At 39.1% G+C, this 24,230-nt stretch overlaps 1 protein-coding gene and 1 pseudogene across 1 annotated transcript; both read right to left on the bottom strand.

Annotated features, from left to right (window-relative positions):
* DR1 (down-regulator of transcription 1) lies at positions 1-21,330 on the bottom strand. The gene is made up of 3 exons (XM_036870825.1): positions 20,370-21,330; positions 9,647-9,810; positions 1-2,029 (listed from the first exon to the last, which is right to left on the bottom strand). Exons 1-3 carry the CDS (start codon positions 20,587-20,589, stop codon positions 1,883-1,885), a joined length of 531 nt encoding a protein of 176 aa, XP_036726720.1. The 5' UTR covers positions 20,590-21,330; the 3' UTR covers positions 1-1,882.
* LOC118904671 lies at positions 13,275-14,414 on the bottom strand (annotated as a pseudogene).
* Positions 21,331-24,230: the final 2,900 nt, after the last annotated feature.

Raw genomic sequence — 24,230 nt, 5'->3', positions numbered from 1 at the left:
TAAAACACATCAGATTTTATTGCTTGAAGAATACAGCATATGAAAATCACAAGAATGTCAAAATGAAAAGTCACTAGGATTCAAACATATAATACATTATCAGATGCAGTAAAATATTAATTAACCTGAACTCTGCATCAAAAAAAAAAGTATGGAAAAATATCTAAGTTGTTTACATAAGAAACAGATATACTTAAAATAGAAAGTATAAGGATGTTACAGTACAAGTTAGAAAAGCCAACACTTATTAACTTATTATTTCTTAGACTAGACTACCTTTGGTACTTAAACTTTTAAAAAAACAATCCCTTCTATTTTGTCCAAATGCACTTCATGGATTCAATACCAACTTCAACTCAAAACATTAATCAAGATTCACTTAGTTGTGGCATGGAAGAAGTGTATTTAATAAATGTATGACAATATTTCACTTTTTCTAAAACTGCGAAATATGATCATTAAGAAATCTAATACTTGTAAACTTTACTTATTTAGCTCTTCAATTAAAATTGGAATCCTGGCATCTGCAATCTATCTTTAGACCTGGTGAATATACAAATTTAAATGATTTGGCAACTGACATAGGAATTTAGATTACTTCATACTATCCTAAGTGGCTTTCCATTCTGTTTTCAAAATACAAACAATAGGCCAGTTCTTCAACACACTGGATTCCTATAAAAATCACTACCATACTTTATTTATTAGAACCAAATTAAAGCTTTTCCCTTGTAATGAGCAGGTTGAAACTATGTTTCATATAGGGCTGATCAATTATGATACACTTTCTTAAACAAAACAAAAACAATCATTTTTTAAAGCTCAATTATTATGGAGACAATGATGCCATTTCAAAAGGAAGCATTGGACACTCTAGGCCATCTAGTCAAGAAATTGTAAAAGTAATGCTAAAAACAAACAATAAGTAAACTATGACTACAAGTTAAATTACAAAAAAATCCGTCTTACAGCAAGCATGCTCATTAACTTTCATTTCTTTCCCCCAGCAAAGGTTTGAATATTCATGAACCTTAGTTAAACCAACGGAACCTAAGCAATTGTTTCACAAGTTCCAATAAACATGGATGGACTAAGCAAGTAATACTATTAACAATCATTGGAGTGAAATACTAAGAATCATGACAGTCCTCAAAACGGGACAGTCTTTGAAATGTAATAGTGTAGCTCAAGATGAATTATGCTATAATAAAACTTTAGTTTTTACCTCTACATAAAACAAAAACAAAATCAAAACATAACCTACCAAATTTTACAACTACTACTGAACATACTCATCCTAGTTTTTGAATGTCTTGTTTGAGACTTTTTAAAACAAGTATATTTATCTGAGCATATATATGTAGTGCCTGTATATATACTCATTTTAAAAGAGAAAAAATCCAAATACTACAGAACTGAACTCTTTGTTTCTTCACCAGCCTGATCTAATATCTACTGCATCACATAGCACCTCCCCCCCAATAATTTAAAATTCCCAATTTTTAGTTTAGTTAAAAGGGCAGAGGAAATGCAAATGAAGATTTAGAGCTTCTGTATAAATTTCACTGTATTTTTATAAACTTGAAGTTTTCTGTAACACTGTTTATTGATCAAATAAAGGACTCACTGCTATCTAAAATTTCATAAACATCATTAAAAATTCAAAATTGATATTATACTGAGCCTTAAATTTTCAATAGTTCGAAGAGACAGTTTTTACATGAATAGCACACAATAGATGAAACTTAACGGCAGACATCCCTAGAATACCAATGGCAAGTCCACCAAGATGCATACAAAATTACAGATAAGCATTTCTTTCACTGTTTTCTTGTGCAGGGAAAAACATTTATAGAGGAAATAGAAACTCAGCTGGTGAATTTCAGATATCATCATCATCTTCTTCATCCTGAGAAGATCCTGCCTGGTTGGATGCACTTGCTGAAGCAGCAGCAAGCTGTGCTTGTTGGGCAGCTTGCTGCATTTGAAGCCATTCCTGTTGGGCTAATTCTGCTTGTTGCTGTCTAGCCTAAACACAAAAAACATTAAAAAAAAATAGTAATTTTTTAAAAAACCTATAACATGCACACTTTCATAAACTTAGTCATTATCAAATTTGGATATTTTCCAACCACGATATAGTTGTTGTACATCAGGACAACATGAACTCTATAAGAAAATATAATTAGAGATTGCTTCTTCTCAATTCTCTTAAGGAGAGTTTCCAAAACTTTCCATAAAAATTTTCAATGAAAGTTTCCTTTTGGGCTTCCCTGGTGGCGCAGTGGTTGAGAATCTGCCTGCTAATGCAGGGGACACGGGTTCGAGCCCTGGTCTGGGAAGAACCCACATGCCACGGAGCAGCTGGGCCCGTGAGCCACAACTACTGAGCCTGCGCGTCTGGAGCCTGTGCCTCGCAACGGGAGGGGCCGCGATAGTGAAAGGCCCGCGCACTGCGATGAAGAGCGGTCCCCGCACCGCGATGAAGAGTGGCCCCCACTTGCCGTAACTAGAGAAAGCCCTCGCACGAACCGAAGACCCAACATAGCCAAAAATAAATAAATAAATAAATAAAGTAGCTATAAAAAATAAAAATAAAAAAAAAAATAAAAAAAAAAAGTTTCCTTTTATGCTACATAATGGTTCAACTGAAGAACCTAAAAAAGTTTAAAGAAAAATCACAACATTCACTCTTTGGTTCCTTTTCCCTGTGTTTCTCTTTTGTTTCACTTGATTCTTCTGTCCTCTTAACTCATAATTTTGACGTAAACACTTGCAATCTAAAAATTATTTCTGTGGCTTAAAAGTTTGCTAGTACAATACCTCTGTTAGGGAAAAGTACTGTACGTGAATGCACTAGCTACCTTGATATTTTTTTTAAGTTTCTATTACAGTTCCCTACTCTATAGATACATCTCTTTCTTCCTCTGTCCCTCTCCCCTCTCTGTAAATACACACGTAGGTACACACGAAGAACATACCCTTCCCACATACACACTAGTGAAAATTATCTATCCAGTACTGAATTTAAGTGGGATAATTAAAATCCATTCATTTGAAATATCCTCTATAAAAACCACCACAGGATTTGAGAAACCAAGATGCATACATATGCATTACATGCCCTACTGCACGAGCTAAGGCTCCTTCCCAATTTAATTTCATCCATTAGCAGAAAAACCACACCAAGAAGGGAAAAATGAACCTGTTTTTGAAAAGATCATATAATTTCCCATTAGAGTTTACCAAAACAATGCTGTTTCTCCATTTCTGTCTTTTCTCAGAATTATTCTTTAAGCCTGGCTCATACCCTCCTTTATGAATGGCCAATTGCTAGTCATCATTTAATACACACATCAGTTTTCAGTTTTTCTTGGTCCTTCTAGGTCACATTTTCTGCTCTTTTTCATATTCTGTAATTCTCTATGCATTCCCATACCTATCCATTTTGTTCTCTAATTACGTGAGTATACATCTTTTTTCTCCACTAGAGTGGAGAATAGAAAATGTTTCCATATTCATTGTTGCATTCCCAACATACAGGCCCCCAGTAGTTTCTGACTGGATGAATGTTTTGTGGGAAAACAATGAGGCTCAGCATAACCTTAAGATTTTACCATGTACATTCTTAACTTTTCTTAATAATCTGTCATGAATGTATTATCCAAACATTCCTAGGGGAGAATTACTACACTTAAAAAAAAATCATTTAGGGACTTCCCTGGTCGTGCAGTGGTTAAGAATCCGCCTGCCAATGCAGGGGACATGGATTCGAGCCCTGGTCCTGGAAGATCCCACATGCCTCGGAGCAACTAAGCCCGTGTGCCACAACTACTGAGCCTGCGCTCTAGAGTCTGCAAGTCACAACTACTGAGCCCGCGTGCCACAACTACTGAAGCCCGGGCGCCTAGAGCCCATGCTCTGCAACAAGAGAAGCCACCGCAATGAGAAGCCCGTGTACTACAACGAAGAGGAACCCCCACTTGCCGCAACTAGAGAAAGCTGTGCTCAGCAACGAAGACCCAACGCAGCCAAAAATAAATAAATTAATTAAATTAAATTAATTTGTTTAATCTGTAATTTTTTAAAAAATCATTTAATTGTTACCAATTAAGTCCAAATTTCTCAGCCTAGAGTTCAGGACCCTCCAAATTACTGTCTGCCCCAATGTATTTCTCTAATATTCTTTCAAAACATTTGTTTTGTGCTCCAAAAAAACCCAAAAAAACCCTTAGATAAACATAAAGTGTTTTCTAAATACACATCATACCCTCCCATTTTTGCTACCTTTACTCATGCTGATAGTCATTCTATTTGAAATCTGATTTTCACCTACTGAAATTCCACTCTTCCTTCAAGTCAAACTGAAATACTAGTTTCTCCATTAAGTTTGTTCCTGATTCCTTCCAGTATCATTCAGGGTCTAATCAGGAGACAGAAGTTACACTAGTTAGGGAAATAGAGAGAATGTCATATAAAAGACTATTAACCAAGTATAAAGGTGGTAACTAGGTAACTGAAAAGGCAAGAAATGAACACTAAGATATGTGGGTGGCAACTACAGGAAGCAGCCACCAACCCTAAAACTGGGGGAAACAAGGGAAGAGGCTGGGATTTTTAAAACTTGGAAGCTTAGAGGAGCAACCCATGGAAATGAAACTTAGACTTCTGAAGAAGGGGCATAAATTGGCTGGTACTACTACCATCTCTGAGCTTAGAGGAGAGCCTCAAGGTTTGAGACCCAAATCCTTGAGGAAGGGGATGCATGTTCAGGCTGCTTCTGTATTAGAGAAACTGCAAACCAGATTCAGTTCCCACTACAGGAAAAAAATGATGCAGCCAGGGTGAAGCATTGGTGGGTTGCTGAAAGGAACTTGAAGCCAACTGAAAGTAAAAGAAAGGAACATGTGCCTTCTTCCACCCAGCCCTGTAATCTCCCTCTAGAGCCCCCTACTGGCAGCACAGTCTAAAGGAAGTCAGCTAGAAAACAGAAACGTGGTTTGCAGAGTACTGGGCCCAGTCTCAAAGCGGAACATAGAAAGGAGGGTTTCATGCTGAGATAATTGCTTAGTAACTGGCACACTCCTATATCATTAAAATCTAATGTGATATCTCTGTACTTGGGGATCTCTTTATATATTCCTCATGAGACTAGTCAACCTCATAATACAGCTGTTAATATACCTATATTACACCTTCCCTACAAAACAAAAACGTTTTTTGTGTTTGTTTAGGAAGTTAAAGACCAGGTATTCTAGTAACTACTTCTACCCATTTTTATAAAGAAATATAGAAAATATTTCCATAGCACACAGGCATGTTTACTTTTATGGCAGGAATACCCAGAGTTCAAAATAGACTAAGAACGCTTCACAGGAAATACTTGAAAATGGTAGGGCAAATCAAATATATCGATTTAATCAACTTAATAATACCTACTCTGTGGCCTAATCAACTATAAATAGATACAATTTTGTGGCACAGAAAAGATAATGCAAATAATTTCAAGTCTCTACACAGGTCTTACTGCAAAGTTGCTTTACCTTGTAGTTTGCTCAATGATCTACAAAGACATGTACTGGTTACACTAAAAATTTAACCTGACTTTTAGGTATCATCACCCCAAATCAGCACCCATACTTTTCTCTCTGAACATAAAAGCATTCCAGTGTCTTTAAAATCAATGTTGATTGGTAAATATTATTTGTATTCATTTCCACAAATTAAAAATTTCAGTGTATTTATTCTGCTTTCTTTTTTCCCCTTTTGCTTCTCACCCAATCCATCCCAAGTATTTTCCTTCTAAAATGGAAGAGTGAAAGAGAAGTAAGTAGGCATATACTTTCTAATTCACTTCTTCTGGAGATTTTCATTGTGTTTTAAGTTTCCCACTTCCACACACTAAAATAACTCATTTATAATTTACAGCTAACTTTAATCTCAACGTATTAGAGATTACCTCCTTTTCAAATATTTGCTGCTAACAGTGAAAGATAGCTTCAAATGAGGCTGCTATTGTGTTGGCATGTAAAATAAAGTCTAAATGATTAAGTGAAATGAAAGTTATGAAAAAGATGTTATAATAATTTATCAGTTCCTTTTATATTTAAGACTAAAGTACTTTATGCTCTAGGAAAAGTACTAAGCGGCTGCTATAATTTTACTTCTCTTCTGATTTTTCTCACAATAGCAAAGAAATACTAGGGTATTTTCACCTATAGGTCAGGGCAAGAAAGAAGGGAGATAAGGGGAAAGAAACAAAACAAAACAGATGACAAGGGTAGAGAGCTGAAGACAGATATGGCAGTCAGTCAGTTATTTTTCATTCATCTTTTTGCCCTAGAAATGATAAAGCATGTTCATTTCACTTAAAAGTTCCAAAATAAATTTAAGCAAACAAAATGGTGGCTAGAATATTAGCACAGTATTGTAGAAAGAGCACAGGTTTTGGAGTCAAAAGGTACTTACCCTTTCATTTGTTTAAGTCAATCCTTCCCAGTACTAAGCTTCATAATGATAGGAACCATGTCTCTTTTTTATACTGTTAGAAGCCTAGCACCTAACACTACATCGGGTAAATAGTGAAGACTTTAATAAATATCTGTAGAACAAATGATCTGATCTCATGCAAGCTTCTCTATCTCTGAGTCTGTTTCTTAAGGCGTAAATGGGCATAGTAAAATTTGTATTACTCATTAAGAACTCTGCAAAGTATATAAAGTATTTAGCAGAGCATCTTTTTCCTTTTATCAAATATTTCCTTTGGCACCCTGTAGGTGATCTGCAATAGTAGAGACTCAATAAATAATAGCCATTAGCTTTTTTTTTTTAAGACATCATGCTATTGCATGCCTCTTTTTTTTTTTTTTTAAATAAATTTATTTATTTATTTATGGCTGTGTTGGGTCTTCGTTTCTGTACACGGGCTTTCTCTAGTTGCAGAGAGCAGGGGCTACTCTTCATTGCAGGGCGTGGGCTTCTCATTGCGGTGGCTTCTCTTGTTGCAGAGCACAGGCTCTACGCGCACGGGCTTCAGCAGCTGTGGCACATGGGCTCAGTAGTTGTGGCTTTTGGACTCTAGAGTGCAGGCTCAGTAGTTGTGGTGCACAGGCTTAGTTGCTCCGCAGCATGTGGGATCTTCCTGGACCACGGCTCGAACCCATGTCCCCTGCTTTGGCAGGCAGATTCTTAACCACTGAACCACCAGGGAAGTCTGCCATTAGCTTTTAAAAAAAATTATCACTCCTCATTTGGTACCTCATATTCATATGGATTATAACACTGTTTGCATGTGCTCATGCCTGCCTCAAAGGCTTTTCCACTTTAGCACCTATTTCATAGGTTGTTTTGAGGATTAAATGAAACAATACTGGTAAATTACTTGGCAACATGATTAACACATGTTTAGAACTCAAATGTTGGTAAGCTTTTATCTTCCTTATTAGTTTAAATGGTATCTGCTGTCTAGTGCTTGATAACACTTAAAATTCAAATGCTTTTAAATATAAACCAAACTGGTTGTTATGACTGCAAAGAGATCAGTTATGGTACTAATCTGGAAGAGATGACCTAAAATGGTATTTCCCAGTTCTAATGGTAATTACAGTAACTGGTAGCAATTCTTACCTCTTCTATTCAAACCAAACCTGTCTTTCAATTTCAAATGAGAAGCCAGGACTTTGTAGGGAAAAAACAACATCACCTTCTCCCCTCTTTTTTTTTTAATAATGGTGAATAGGTTCTTTAACCTCCTCGAACCTCAGAATTGTAATTTGGAAGATCAAGGTTGAAGTAAATGATTTTCAAAAGTCTCTCCTACCCCTAGAGTTCTGTGCTTCCTTGACTTACCAACCCAACTCAGTCATCCATTCAACAAATAGTTATTGAATACTCCCCCTGTGCTAGTTACCATGTTAGGTGGGTGCTGGAGATACAATTAATAATGGGTCCTGCCCTCAGGAAGCTTACAGACTAATGGTAGGGACAGACATTTATAAATGACCACACAGCTCTATTCCCATGATGAAATAAGTATCTCTATGGAACTGAAACACTCCATATTTTACATCCTTTTTGCCATAGAACAACCTCTGGCCCAACGATTTAGGTCTAACTTTCAAGATCTTCCCACTGGAAAGTCAGTCAAATGCTTTATTTCAAAAAAGTATTTACATATAGACAGTTTGCTTGAGCAATCTGAGCATTTTAGTAGTACCCAAAAATGGAATGGATTATTTTTTAAGCTGTTATCATAAATTTTCAAGTTCATAATTCCTTGCCCCTGCCTTTGCAGGGTAGGTGGGGAGGAGGTACAGAGAAGAGAAGGTAAAAATGCCATTAAGGTACCTCAGCCCCAGCCGATAAATTTTGCCTTGAACAGTGATTTGCATTCTTAATAATCAGGTTATTAAGCTCTCAGTCTTATGTGGAGTAAATATTCAGTCACATTCAAGAATCACTGTACTCTGTAACTGTCTTCTCCCCAGCTTCAAGGAACCTGGTAGAGAAGAAGGAAACGCCAATTTTTCTCTCTCAATTTCTTCCTCTTGTTCTTGCCCTACATACCTGTAGGTATTCTAGGCGTTGCATCCCATGCCTGAGTGGAAAGGACTGATGGAAAGCTTTTTTGTGTTGGTCTTTGCCATCAGCATGGGGTATGCGTGCATACTGGTTGTAGTGTCTGTTCACTCCATGTGGAAGCTGTGCTGTGTGGGCTTCTGCATCCCCTTATCCTCATCCCTAGGTATTTTTTTTTATTAGGTAATAAATGTTGCCAGCCTTTGTTGCCTCTGCTATAACACCAAGGCACAGTGAACCATGGGGAGAACACGAGGGGTGAGATATACTATAGCAGTCATCTTTGGAAAATATGATCTTCCACAGAGGATGGCTCCGAAATGTATTACAGAGCTTGCTTCTATTTTGCCACCAAGGGGAACTGGAAGGGAATGAAGAAGGTACCCAGGATTCTAAGGATGGGCCAAGGCAGGCCCAGAAGATGGTACAGAGATAACATTGGGGAAATTCTAAGAGGCTAGCCACAAATTCCATTCAGTCCCAGCTCCCTGTGGTCCCCTCCTTTCTTAAAAAATAAAGGGATATTAGTACTTGTTGCTAATCCTTCACAGACTGGACATTAGAACTGTGACAAGCAAGAAAGGAGAAAAGTTTTCTCCCTTTCTCTGCTCCACTGGCCCTTCAAAGTTTTTAAGATTAGAATGTTTTAAAGGTGTATTAAAGACCTAATTTCACTACAAAGTAGATGTTAATCAGATTTTTCTTATATGCCATTCATCTAAAAATGTGATACAATATTTTCTCACCAGTCTATCATTTTAAATCTTAAGAATGTTTAGGTATACTTTTCATGCTTTTAAATGGCCATTCTGCCTGAAAAAACATCAAAATAAAATCTCAGTAGTTATTTGGAGTTGTTCTCCTCAGAAAACAGGCTGCTGCAAATATTTGCTTTTATGTAAAGTAAAAAACTACCCAGACCTAACATCAGACTCTATGATCAACCAGCCAGAGAAAGAAAAATCTGGGGGTACGTATGTTGACTAAGGAAATGATTTTAGAAACCAGTATGATTTGTTAGCAAAAAGGGTCAGATTCAGATGAAAATAATTTAAAACGTGTTACTTACTTTTGCAAATAATTCCTGTTGCTGTCTCAATAACTCTTCTTCAGGAATGCCAAGGTTTTCCAAACGAGAACTGGCCTTTCTTCTTTTTAATGCTACTGTCTTGCATTCTTGTAAGACTTCTTTTACTTCACTGATATAAGAGCCAAAGCCTAAACTTTCTAGTGCTGGGGAAATGAAAATATGAAAACATGAAAAAGTGGTAAAACACAACTTTTTCTCTCACCTGTGGAACATTAAGTTTGGTGAGGGTTTTGGGCTGGGGGTTGGAGGGGAAGGTTGTTGCTTTCTAATAATTTTACCTATTTTATAGCTGCATAACAATCATTGGTATGGCTAAGACAAAATATTTTATCAAACTTTCTTAATATTAGATGGCAAATTAGTTAAAACTTAAGGAACATTTCAAGGCACTGGCCTTCACTTTTCCTTTTCTTTCTAATTTTTTAAAAACCAAAGCATTTCCTGGAGGAAAAAAAAAGTCCAATGTAAGAACATGTGGTTTTAGTAAGAAAACATTTTTCCTATACCACTCATAGTAAATCAACCATTAAGTCATCACTTTCTCAAAGAATACAAAAAAAGCAAATATTTGGAATATATTTGTTAATAAAACATATTTTGTACCATTTGGCTTAGAAAAAGTAGGCTGGTAACACATGCTCTAACTTTCAGCAGGATAAGATGAAAGAATAGATAAGTTCTTTTGTCTAATATACCAACAGGAAACTAGTATTTTTAGCAAAGACACTCAAACTGCCAAGTTTAAGAAACACTGGTGGAAAGAGCTTATGAAATTCAGCATTTATATTCAACCAAAGTTTCCCTTGAAAATAAAACTTAACAGGAAACACTATGAAAATATTTTAAATGACATGGCAGAAAAACTGGGATAAAGGAAGACTATAAGGATAGAAGAAACATTAACAAAAAATTCTCTCCCTTTATTTTTTCACATTTAGAAGAAAAATTTGTAAGAAAAAAAGGCCTTCTGTAATCCAGAAAGACAAAGCATAAAATTTCCTTTTGGCTCACGGTATTTAAAATCATATAGTTTTCTAAATGCTAAGGCCCCAAAATCATATTTTGCCTTCTGAGCCAATGATGAAATATAGGTGGTGAAAAACACAGTAAATGAACTTAAGTTAGTTCATCAGTTCTTACAGTCTATCAACAACTATGATGAGCCAGACTCCCTCAGTAAAGATGCCCTAAGTTCCAACTTTAAAAATTTGCTCTTCAAGAATACCAAATATACCTTTAAAATCTACATTCCCATATAAGCTGTGGTTTTTAAGGCATTTTGAATGACTTACAACTTTACTTATTTCATATATTAAGCTGTTTTCATCAACCGTCTTTAGAAATAATGTGATGCCAAAAAGCAGACTGCTATTCCTTTAATTTTAATTAACTTACAGACCCTCTCCTTGTCCCCCCAAATTTCAATAAGACATTATTCTTATTCTGAGTTCTGTCTACCAAATTAACCACCACCTAATCCCTGGCCTCAAGGAGTCTGGAGTATAGTAGGAAATTAAGTGAAAATTAGGCAGCCTGAATTTTTTACTTGAATTGACAGACATTATTTTTTAAGTGTCAATGCTAGAAGCCAAAGTTTTATCTTTTCTCTCTCTCTTTTTTTTTTAATAAATTTATTTATTTTTGGCTGCATTGGGTCTTCGTTGCTGCGCGCGGGCTTTCTCTAGTTGCGGAGAGCAGGGGCTACTCTTTTTTTTTTTTTTTGGCTGCGTTGGGTTTTTGTTGCTGCGTGTGGGTTTTTCTCTAGTTGCGGCGAGCGGGGGTTACTCTTCGTTGCGGTGCGCAGGCTTCTCATTGGGTGGCTTCTCTTGTTGCAGAGCACAGGCTCTAGGCACGCAAGCTTCAGTAGTTGTGGCACTCAGGCTCAGTAGTTGTGGCGCACGGGCTTAGTTGCTCCACGGCACGTGGGACCTTCCCGGACCAGGGCTTGAACCCGTGTGCCCTGCATTGGCAGGCGGATTCTTAACCACTGCGCCACCAGGGAAGCCCCAAGCAGGGGCTACTCTTCATTGCGGTGTGCGGGCTTCTCATTGCGGTGGCTTCTCTTGTTGCAGAGCACGGGCTCTGGGCGCGCAGGCTTCAGTAGTTGTGGCTCATGGGCTCTAGAGTGCAGGCTCAGTAGTTGTGGCGCACCGGCTTAGTTGCTCCGCAGCATGTGGGATCTTTCAGGACCAGGGCTCGGACGTGTGTCCCCTGCATTGGCAGGTGGATTCTTAACCACTGTGCCACCAGGGAAGTCCGTCTTTTCTCTTTTTTAAAGGCACAAGCATAGTAGTGCATTTTCAATAATACTGGCTGGAGATAGTACCAAAAGAAATCAGTAAATGATTTAAGGTGTCCCACCACATTCTAAAGAAAAGTCTTATTTTCTTATTCTAAAGAAAAGTCTTATTTCCTTAGTCCTACAACAAGGTTCTCCAGGATCTAGCCCCACTTACCTTTCCAGCTTTATTTCTGCCATTAAATCCCTGCATACTTTGCTAAACCTGACTGCTCAATGTTTCCCAACAGGCACCAGTTTCCCACATTCGTGCTGACAGTAAATCATTCAAGGCCTGGATCAAACTATATCTTCAAATTAAGCTTGCCTGATCCTCCTAGACAGAAGTAATCTCCCCCTTTTGAAATAAGATAGACTTAGAATTTGGAACTTGGTTGTCACTGTATTTGTATAACCTTGGATATGTTGCTTAATATCTCTAAGCTTCAATTTCCCATCTCTAAAATGAAAACAGCATCTATTTCATAATATCTTCCTACAACCAGAAGCACTATAGTGGTTAAGCGTGCAGCCCCACAGGGGCTGACTCCCAGCTCTGCCTCGTATTAGCTGTGTGAGTCAGGGTAAGTTCCTTCACCGCTGTTCCTCTAAAACAAGAATAACAGGACCTACATCTCATCAGATCAGGTTGCCGTGAAGAATAAATGAATATAAACAAAGAGCTAAGAACAGAGGCTGGCCCACAGAAGGAGCAAAATTAAGTATTCACTATTATATTTTTAATACTTTAAGGATTGTGGGAATCAACAAGTGATTAACCTAAGGCATTTAACAACACAGTGTCTAACGTGTAAGAGTCCCTTAACTAACTTGGACATATTATTCATCTTTTATTTTTTTTATTCATCTTTTTGTTGTTGTTGTTCAGAAAACATTTACTGTAGTTTGATGACACTTAGTCAAGTTGTGGTTCTGAAAGCAAAGCAAAAACAGTATTAGGGGAAATTTAGGGTGGACACATTTCTTAGAGATAGTTTATAATTCTACCACTTCAGAAAGAGCAATAATTTTACTGAAAATATTTAATTTTAAAAACATCACTCAAGGGCTTCCCTGGTGGCGCGGAGCAACTGGGCCCGTGAGCCACAACTACTGAGCCTTCGCGTCTGGAGCCTGTGCTCCGCAACAAGAGAGGCCGCGACAGTGAGAGGCCCGCGCACCGCGATGAAGAGTGGCCCCCGCTCACCGCAACTAGAGAGAGCCCTCGCACAGAAACGAAGACCCAACACAGCAAAAATAAATTAATTAATTAATTTAAAAAAAAATTATTTATTAAAAAAAAAAATCACTCAAGAACTACTATGACTTTTCAGATGGGGAAAGCAAGCCCCTGGGAGGGCGAGAGCCCAGTCGGGCAGCTACTGGGGGAGGGGCTGGGTGCCACTGACGTTTGTGGCTTCACTCAGCAGGCCGACTGCCCCCTCCCTGAGGCCACTCAGAAGTCACTGGGTGGGGAAGGGGCATTCAAGAGGTAAACATGATTCCAGCAGGGGACAGCCCCAAGGTCCCAAGGGAGGGCTGGTCGGGCAAGGGCTGCCTGGACAGGCATCATCTTCTCGTGATGAGATGAGGAGGCTGAACGTGAAGACCTTCTTCCAGCTCCTGTGTGAGCGAGAGTAGATTCAGAAAACTGCCGCTACGTGGCAGCAGTCACGGCTTTACTGTTCACCAGCTTCCCAGTTGAAGGGTTGTCAGGGCACACAGGTGCACACAGCCACAAAACACGGCATCTTCTCAAATAATTTCCAGAACATGATATAGCACAGCCCCAGCCTCTCCAGCAGGAGACTTCGCTACAGCTTAGGGTAATATTCTGATGATGTGGGGCTTCCTGCAGCTCCCCAGTCACCTTCCATGAGTCGGGGGGAATCATCTAAATGGACCCCGCTTCCCGGAGCAGAGGCCTAGTCGTCGCACTGCACTTCCGCCCGGAGCTCCTTGGGGACGTAGTTGGCCAGCGTCGCCAGCAGCTGCTGCTGCAGGGCCTCACTGCCCACGACCAGCATGGTCAGCTGCACGGCGTCCGTCCGTTCCAGGGGCCTGACGATGGCAGTGGCTTCGTTAAAGAGCTTCTGCTGCTCGGCAGGTGGCAGCTCCATTATGATCTGAGAAACTGGCTTAAACTGTCCACTTGTCATCCAAGCGCCTAACAAACCCCCGACGCCCCCCCCCCCCAACGGCTAGTCCTGGTGGCCCGCCCACCAAACCACCAACGAAGGCCACGGCCCCTGTGACCAGGCCGCCCCTCCCGGAGTGCTTGACGGCCGCCCGCATTTTCCTCTCCTCGGAGACGGAGCACAGGAGCCTCATGATGTCCTCCCCCGCGACGGGCATCGCAGCAGACCTGTGGAGGCGGCGTCGCGAGGTCACAGACTGGCAGGCGTGGGGACTTTTTTCATTCATCTTTATCTTTTCTCTTACACTTAAGAGTATGCTAGTAAGTATACAGGGCCTAAATAAACGTATAGCTATGCATTATCACACCATTAAATTCAAGATGAACAAGTATATTAAATTTACAAAATTAACAAATCAATACACTTGAGAGACAACTCTTCAAAATGTCATGAATTACTAGACATTAAAAACTTCAATCCAATCTACCTTAAACCATGGAGGGCTTGGGTTAAAAATTAAAAAACAAAAACAAAAAACTCACTTTTAAAAACATCTAAGGTTGAGAACACTGTTTTCAAAAAAAAAAAAACTGCAAGTAAATCCAAGGTTAATATTTAATATTATTGAAAGAGCTATACTCTCAATGCTGAGTACAAACACTGCACTCTCAATAAAATGGTTCAACAGGAGCAGCCATAAATTTAATTTCAAAACTGCATTGACTTTAATCTTAATTTTAAACACATTCTGGCTAACGGATATGAGTAACTGGATACAGCATTTTCTAAACGGGGATATTTTACATCATCTGTTATCATGTAGTAATAACATCCCCATTTTACATAAAGGAGAATCTTAAAGGATAAGGAAAATGGCTCCTAAGCAGGGCCATCAGTTAACAGTTGTGCAGGTGGTTCAGTGCACAACAGCAGCATATCTGAGGAGAGCCATTCATACTGTAAACATCATAGATTTGTATGCTTATTATAGCACTTTTTCTGGCAGATGGTAGTAAAGGTTTTTAAGGAAGGAGTGTCTCAACAGCCATTTATGATAAAAACTCTCCAGAAAGTGGGCATAGAGGGAACCTACCTCAACATAGTAAAGGCCATATACGACAAACCCACAGCAAACATCATTCTCAATGGTGAAAAACTGAAAGCATTTCCTCTAAGATCAGGAACAAGACAAGGGTGTCCACACTCATCACTATTATTCAACATAGTTTTGGAAGCCCTAGCCATGGCAATCAGAGAAGAAAAAGAAATAAAAGGAATCCAAATTGGAAAAGAAGAAGTAAAACTGTCACTTTTTGCAGATGACAGGATACTATACATAGAAAATCCTAAAGATGCCACCAGAAAACTACTAGAGCAAATCAATGAATTCAGTAAAGTTGCAGGATACAAAATTAATACATGGAAGGAGTGCCTTTTTCTAATTTGTACAAAGGGATTTTATGGACTATTGATGGCCCTCACTCTAAGGATCTCAGAGTAAGAGCCAAAAAAATAAATAAAATAAATAATAATATATATATTTTAAAATTTGTGGATAAAACACATATCACTTATTTTTCAGAAGCCTGTCTGCTACCCTCTGCCATCTATCTTAAAACTGTACCCAGAAAAGTGCATGGCATATTAAGGAAAAAAAAAAAACATTTAGCATGCTTTTTTCAATTTGAAAGACAGATATTAAGACAACTACTTAAAAAAAAAAAAGGTAAAAATGTCCAACCAACAACAATTTTAATACAGTCGTATCTTATATTTTACCAAAAATGACGTACTCCTCAAAAGTTTTGTTATGACATGAATTTGTGTGAATTACTTTATACTTCAAATGCATAATGCATGCTTTTCATTTAAAAAAACTAAAATATAAAAAATAGCATTCTCTAATTTCTCTATTTCCTTTTGTTTGTATGTTAGGTGATGGAGGTATGGAGGTGATGTAGTTAACTTAAAATACATTAAGAGGATGTAGGCCAAAGTGACTTCTTGGCTTACTGGCCTGACAAAGACCCTTAAGAATCATGCCCTCTATGGTATCACCACTCCTGGGAATCTGGGACAACAATGAGAGACGGATGGCAGAGCAAGAATCAAATATCATTCATCTTTATATCCTTAGCAGTATCTAGTACAGTGCCAAGTACACAGTAGTATTCAAAAGTAACTGCTGGGTGGCAGAAGGAAAACAAAAACAAAAGACATAAAAGTTTTAAAGAAAACAGTAAAATCCTAACTTCAAAAGCACCTGATTAGGTGATAAATTGTGCAATGTAAATTACATGTCCCTTCAGAAAAAAATTTCAGTATGGATGATTATTTAGGCAATACAATATCATTCTTATTATTATTACAACTTCTCTGCAATCACTCAGATCCTGTGATTTCAAAACTATTCCACATCCACTTTCCAAAACAGACGGTGGTTTAGGCTTTAGAGCAAGATTCTCAAAGTGTGGTCCATGGACTTGTGCCAGAAATGCCTGTAAGGGTCTGCAATGAGTTAAGTACGGAAATTCAAAGTAAGCATTTTAAGAACCTTCACAGCAAAACTGTAACTATGTGAAGTGCCGGCTGTGTTAACTAATTTTATTGTGGTAATTATTTCATAATATATACACACATCAAATCATTACATTGTAAACCTTAAACTTACACAATGCTATATGTCAATTATATTTCAAAAAGCTGGGGAAAAAAAAAGAAACTTCATAGCAATTTGACAAGGTAATTTTATTTCTATTGAATGCATATCAAAAAATTTCATTTTGGGCTTCCCTGGTGGCGCAGTGGTTGAGAGTCTGCCTGCCAATGCACGGGACACGGGTTCGAGCCCTGGTCTGGGAAGATCCCACATGCCGCGGAGCAACTAGGCCCGTGAGCCACAACTACTGAGCCTGCGCATCTGGAGCCTGTGCTCTGCAACAAGAAAGGCCGCGATAGTGAGAGACCCGCGCACCGCAATGAAGAGTGGCCCCCGCTTGCCGCAACTAGAGAAAGCCCTCGCACAGAAACGAAGACCCAACACAACCAAAAATAAATAAGTAAATAAATAAATATTAAAAAAAACAAAATTTCACTTTGTTTTTCTAGTGATCCATTTTTTTTTGTATTTTACCAAAGTACCAGTGTGAGAGGGATTATAATTTTTTTTTAAAAAGTCCTTCAACATATAGCTTGGAGCAACATAACTGCTGAAGAAGTGAATCCTCAGAGACTTTTTCAAACTTTCACTACTTTCAGTTACTATTCTCAAAAACATGAGGAAAAAAAAATGTAGCAAGAGATTTAAAATGCAGAAATAAAATAGTATACTTAAAATATTCTTATTTACGCTTTGGCTTTACAAATGGCATCATGATGTAAGGTTAAACATAACAGACTTTCAGCTTTATGTTTCAATCAGTATCACTATAAAGTTTTTAAATTATTATTTATTGTAGCATATTTCATGTAAGTTTATCAATCCTGACAGATTCTCAGTAATTGCTAATTATACCTGAAACCATTAAGTATTATTTATACATAAATGGGAAAACCTTAGTTAACAGACTTGCCTAAGGCCAGACTTTCCAGTACAGAACCTGCAGCTCCTAACTCTCAATGTCAATTCTTTCCATAATGCAACAGAACATGTTAGTACTCATTTAAAGATATGTGTTCACAGAAACCCAGCAACGAAATAAAAGGAACACCTTATAAGCTTAGAACTCCCTCTGCTGTGTGTATGTGATCTTCAATCAAAGTCCGTGTTCTTAAACTAAAAATAAGCAAAATATTTAGATAATTTTTTAAAATTTTAACTAGGTTATATAATTTCAGATTTACTGGCAATAAAATTATTTTAACTTCTGCATGCATTTTACAGAACTGCCTCAAATGCTTAATATGCCCTGACAAGGTAAAGCAAAGTGGCAAGTGAACAAGTGAAATGTTCTGAAGCAAAGTTTAGTTCATTAAACTTATTACTAAAAAAATCCAAACTTCAACATGTGAAAATCAAACCACTTTAAAACGTACATTATTCCACTTGGCTATATCTTACATTCTTAAATAATCAACACTGACAGAACAGCATAAAAAATGTCATACCCAGCTTTCTAGAGTTAGTCTATAAACACACACTTTAAACACCTAAAAAAATACACACCTTAAGGATCTCTTTTAAAAAATTTTAATCACTCAGGACAAAAGTTTCTTTAAATGATTAAGCAATATGATATCAATATGAGATTAAAAATGTATAAAATCTATTCCCCTAACTGGGGAGAATTTGGGGCTAAAATGTAGGTCCTTACCCACTTAACAAAGGTAATGTTAAAAAGAAAAAAAAAAAAGGTAAATTTATAAGGCTGTAGCAGGTTAATGCATGATTTTTTTTTAATTAATAAATCATTCTCAGTACACAAGGAAAATGCTTTCACTGGAAGTTTTTGACTCATATGTTAAACTGAATTTAGCATATTCCAAAGTCGAGCTGTTTAGCATACTGTTCACTACAGCTGCACTTTTCTTCCATCATGTCAATCAGAAATCTAAATATATCCTAGAAAAGAATAAACTCTACCCAAGAAGACAGATTGTAGTGTGTTTTTAGATTTTTGGAATGATCCCCACTTCTGTGGTGTAAACAAATGTTTAGGCAGATCCTTTTGAAATCTTTTGCAATTTTCATTAGAAAGACAATGTTGATAAAAGATCCTTTTTCTCTTTTATGAGTTGTAAAAGGAAATTACAGCTATTTGTGTTGGATAATCTTGTGAAAGACTTGTGACAACAACTGCACATACAATGTAAAAATAAAAACACAAGAGGAAACATAGACAACTTGGCTTTCATTTTACTTGCCAGAGTACACCAAACAAGTAGAAGAAAACACTAGCTTTAAAATCAAATATACTTTTTCCTAGGGATTTTTTTTCTCCTTATGTACTGAAATGGAAATGGCAGAGTATGTTTTAAATCTACCTCCTACACATCATTAAGGATCAAAAATGAATCATTTAATCCTTTTGTCAATATTGACCATAAAATACTGCATATGGTGAATATGAGCAGATGTGTCCTCTACTTCAGAATAACAGGGAAGTCACCTTTTAAAAAGTTAAATTTTAAAAATAAAATGGTAGACAACCGCCTGCCTACCAAAATTAAATTAACCATGATTTTTTTTCTGACTTCGAAAGCAATCAAGAAATTGTTAGAATTTTAATTGGGTTATTATAAAAAGCAAGTTATCACCTCAAATAGAATGCAACCTTTTCATAAGAGTATATGTACAAGTCACAGGAAGTGCTTCCCAAAACATTATGACTAGTAAATGTCTCCCCACCCCTGAAACAAACCATCAGAATATGGTCCCCCAAATCCCTATTAACAGAACTAAATCCTTTCCAAGATGAGAGAAGAAACTTTTAAACTTTCAGAACTGCTGTTCAATAAAAGCTGAAGTGTTTACATCTAAATGGGGATGACAGCAGGAAACAAGTGGGAAATATTCCATGAAAAACATCTCTCACAATCTTTCAACCCAAGCTGTAAAAATCTATCTCATGGAACAAAGCAAGCTACAGAGAAAAAGGAAGAAAGGAAGGAAGGAGGGGAAGGAAGATTAAAGAACACTGCCCCTTTTCTTACAGAATAGAACTGGAGTGCTTTGGCAACTTGTTGATGAACGTTAGGACCATGAAACCATTTTTAAAGGAGAAAATATACTCTCTCTATCCAACACTAATAAACTTTACAACGTTGAACATGCACGTTAAGAATATTTTTACTTGTGTTCTGAAAATTCATCTTTTCCTCTACACTGGTGAAAAGGTCGGGTGGCACTCATGCTTGAACTTCCGGTCTGAATTCTAATTCTCCAAGGCAGAACTTCTGGGTTCCTCTCTCAGTTGTCATGATCTAGGTTCCCCTTTAGGCAGGCACTTTCTCAGTTGTCACGTCTAGGTTCCACTTCAGGCAGGCAAAATTCTTGTTGCTTGGGCTTACCTGGCTGTAAATTGAGATCGCTGCTACTACCTTATTTGGGGGGATGTTAGCTGACCTAATCGTTTGCAACCCTTACCTGCATTCGCTGTTTGAAAAGGACCACGAGAATATTACACAGGGATTTTAAGGTACCGGCTGCCTCTATGCCCGCGCAGCTTTTTAAGTTATCAGTACTAACCAGGGGACAGGACTGAAGGCTTTTGACATGAACGGGTCACGCGATTAGCAGTCTGTCCCTGGCCCCTCTTTGAAACAAAATCCCACACATACCACTTACCTTGTATGACGTGCTCTGGCGAGATGGTCTTCTTTTCCGATTTATTGCAAATCTCATTGGCTTCAGAAGAAATAAGGTGAATGAATTCAGTGCAGCAGTTCACCACCAGCTCCCGGGCATCGTTGGCCACCCGGACATTGGGGAGAGTCTCTTTGATCATCTTATTGATAGCAGCTCTGGGTATAGTGAGATCATCATCGTTCCCAGATGAGGAAGCCATCGTACCTTCCTATCTCTCGCGCCCCGACTTTTGAAAACTCCCCAGTTCTGGTCCACTGCTCCACGAAGATTTTTCAAAAGGCTGCCCTCGGAGAGCAATCCGGGGGGCGCTCTGAGAAGAGGGTGCAGAAAATTAAGGGGCGAGGGGTTGGCTCGAGAGGGCGTGGAACACCCACGTGTGTGAAAGATTCAGGGAGAGGCTGGGAGCAAATTTGGGGGAAGGGGGGGCTGAGGATTCTGGGGACAGCACTGCCCAGGTCGGAGAGGGGAAGGCTAGGTGGTCCGGAAATCTGAGCACTGGAGAACCCCCTTCGTGTCTCCTCTGAGGGGCGTGCGCTGTCGCCTAACCGTTCCCCAAAGGCGCCGGAGCAGAGGCAAGGTCCAGGGGCACTGGTCTGGCCGCGGTACAGGGCGGACACCCAGCGGGCTGGGCTCTACAGAGCCGGAGCCCCCGCTGCCAATGCCGCCGCCGCCAGCAGCCGCTGCTGCCGCCTCAGCCAAACCATCCTTGAGACACCCGCGCCGCCGCCTCACAACATGTCGGCCGCGGCCGCTGCTGTAACCGGGGCGGCCTCCGGGGAACAAATACGGTCAGAACCAGGCGCAAGGGGAGCGGCAGTGGCGCCGCTGTGGCCGTTTAGCCCGAACGCAGATCGTAGAAGCCAAAGCCGCGGCAACGGTGGTCCGTCCCTCCAGAGGCCAGAGAAGGTTTGCTGGAAGCCTCTCCCGATACCCTTTGCGCTACCGGAAGCCTCGCCCCCACATGTTCCCCCCTCCCCTCCAGACCGACTTCCGGGTGTGGCTGCCGCCCTTCCCCCACCCGTGCTGGCGGGAACCGCCCGTCCTCTCCGCCAGCGGCTTCCGCCTGCCGCTGTCCCGGCACGCGTCCTGGCATCCCGCCGTTTACCAGGGACAGTGGCCGGGCGAGCGCGCGCCTCGCGGTACCGGGGAGCCCCAAGCACGCGCCGGGGTTTCGGCGCCAGACTCGGGTTGGGGTGGGTGGCCCGGCGAGGGTGGATCGCCGCCACTACCTTCTCCCAGCCAGCTGAGGCCTCGGAATCCTTTCCTAGCTAAGTTTGGAGACAAAGAAGCGCTGGATTTCGTTAAAAGAACTCTTTGCTAACCTTCAGGAGCCCGAATTGAGGTTGAAAGGAAGAGGAACGAAGCCTAGGTTCGGGAGTGGGATGCGGGCAAAGCAGAACCCCGTGTGCCTGGGTTTGCATCGTCCGGAGGAAAAAGCTTTTGATGATATCTAATAGACGTTATTCAGCTCAAAGCTCTCTATGGTCCTCCACCCATTTTCTGGTTTTATGGGAAATGAAACATTCAGAGAAGTGACTTGCCCTACCAACCACTACTAATAGCTAAGCTGGAAACTAGAAATAAGATCCAACGTAGTGGAAAGGCGTAGTGTACAATGAGCCAAATTACAAGGTTCCAACTTAGACATTTTTCATGGTGTATTGCACACTGGCTTCTGATGAGGCGGAAAAAAAGTGTGTTAAAGTATCTTAACTCTGATTTTTGCTTCTCTCCAGGGAAGCAAACGTGTGTCAAGTTCTTAACAAAAATTGCATTATTTTTAAAAACTAAGTTTGCCATACTGTCATTTTGAAGAAGAGGCTGTGTTATAAATAGCAGGGTGTTGCAATTTCTAAAAAGTAACAAGATACCATTTAAATCAGTTTAGGCACTTTAGTTAATGGGTTACTTTGCTTTCCATACATTGGCAGCAGCTGGCTTGTTTGAAATGTTTTAAAGTTTTTTATTTCGGTTTAAGACCCTAGATGTGGCACCTTGAGGAGACCTTACTTAATTGCACTTTTTTTTTTTTCATTTAGCGTTTTCTCCAGTACACTTGCAGGTTCTTTAATTTCTTAAGTGTAGACACTTGTTTTTCAGTGTTCCTAAGTTTAGTCAAAACAAAATTTCTTTGATAAAACAATATTTTTCAAATTTTCTTCAAAATAGGAATGTGAAGGAATGTGTTGGCGCAGATGTTGGCTCTCTAAGTGTTTTTGTAAGTCAGTTTACTGTTAATTTAAAGAGTTATAGCGTCTAAATTTATCTCAGCCTTACCAAGTTTGTCAGACTGAAAAAGCTAGCTAGCAAAAAATGTCCCCCAAATTATCACATTATTATCACTGACCCAAATATTATCATTCCTGAAAAAATGTAATAATGATAGTTACGCTTGTTCATGTAACATTTATGCTACATAGGCTTATAGAGTTATGATACATAAATCAGTAGAGCATATGTGTTGTTATTCCAGTAATGGTTTATCACTACAGGGTTCTGTGGTAGCATAAGCAAGAAATGTGTAGTAAAGGAACCTAAGTTCCAGTCCCAGTTTTTTGTTACTTTAGACAGGCCACTGCCCAAGTCTCCTTTTCGTCAACTAGAAATGGAAATAATATATAACTCAGAAGATTCAAAGTCAAATGAGACTACGCAAAAGCACTTTTAACATTATGAATTATTATACAGATGTGTTTATGATTGTCATCTTTACCAGGTCTGGGCAGCCTTCAACTAATAATAAACCATACATAATATGGCTGAGAGAAAATTTAGTTAAATATAAATAGTAGGAAGATATTGTAACTGAAAGTGGGGTCTGGCTGCTTGCTGCTCAAAAGCCAATAAAGAGGCAAGGTTGGTGGACAGGAAAGTTTGCTTTATTTTGGATGCCGGAAAAGGGGGTGCGGGGAGGTTGGAGGGCGGACGCCTGTCCAAAGACCGACTCCCCCCCTCCTACAACTAGTGAGCAAGAGCTTTTATAGGTTGAGGGAGAGGGCTAATGCAGAAACAGTACAGTCAGCTCTGACAGTTGTCTTGAAATTGGCCATGTGGTGGTCTGACCAGCATCATCTTGTTTTTTTTAGGTACAGTTGATCTTCAGTTCCATGGTTGGTTCGTTCCCATTTCCTTGAGGCCAGTTCTTGGAATTGTGGCAGCTTATGTCATGGCTACAGTCTGGTCATCATGCAGTTAACTTCTTCTACCTGGTGGGGTTTTAGCATCTGTAAGACAGCTCACAGGATACGGCTCAGAATATTCTCTCTAGCCCTTGAGAAGGAACTAAAGGCCCTTGACTATGCTCAATGACTAAACTATTATTATTTGGCCTCCTTTGACTGTTTTCCTTTGTTTCTGCATTTTCTCACTTCTCTGACTAAAGTTATTATTTGGCTAAAGTTTTTCCGCAGACAAAAGGCAAGCTGAGGACATGGGGGGCATAGACCATAGGGTCCTGCTCCGTTTCAATATATCATGAAATATGCTCATCTGGACCCCAAATTTAAATAGTTATTTATAGAACAATATATCCCTATTATAACTGGGCTTTTGAAAACAAGGATAACATCTCTTTAATAAGGTTTAAAGGTTTTAGAGAGAATGCATATATATGAAATGTTATTTTTTTCATGGTATCCAAAAATTGATGATATGAAAAGAAGAAAAGCTGTTTCTTATGATGAGTTAGGCTAACTCTATAGTAGTTATCCTAAAATGTTAATTTGTAGATGCCTAGGTTTTCAACTAAAATTACTGACAAGAATATCATACCATATGTAATTTGAAGTTAACATTTGAAAAAGCAAACAATACTCTCCATTATGCTCATTTGTTATTACT

Source organism: Balaenoptera musculus, chromosome 1, assembly GCF_009873245.2.
Source record: "Balaenoptera musculus isolate JJ_BM4_2016_0621 chromosome 1, mBalMus1.pri.v3, whole genome shotgun sequence".
NCBI classification, from domain to species: domain Eukaryota; kingdom Metazoa; phylum Chordata; class Mammalia; order Artiodactyla; family Balaenopteridae; genus Balaenoptera; species Balaenoptera musculus.
Note: the sequence above shows the minus strand (reverse complement) of the source record. Positions and strands in the feature narration are given on the sequence as shown.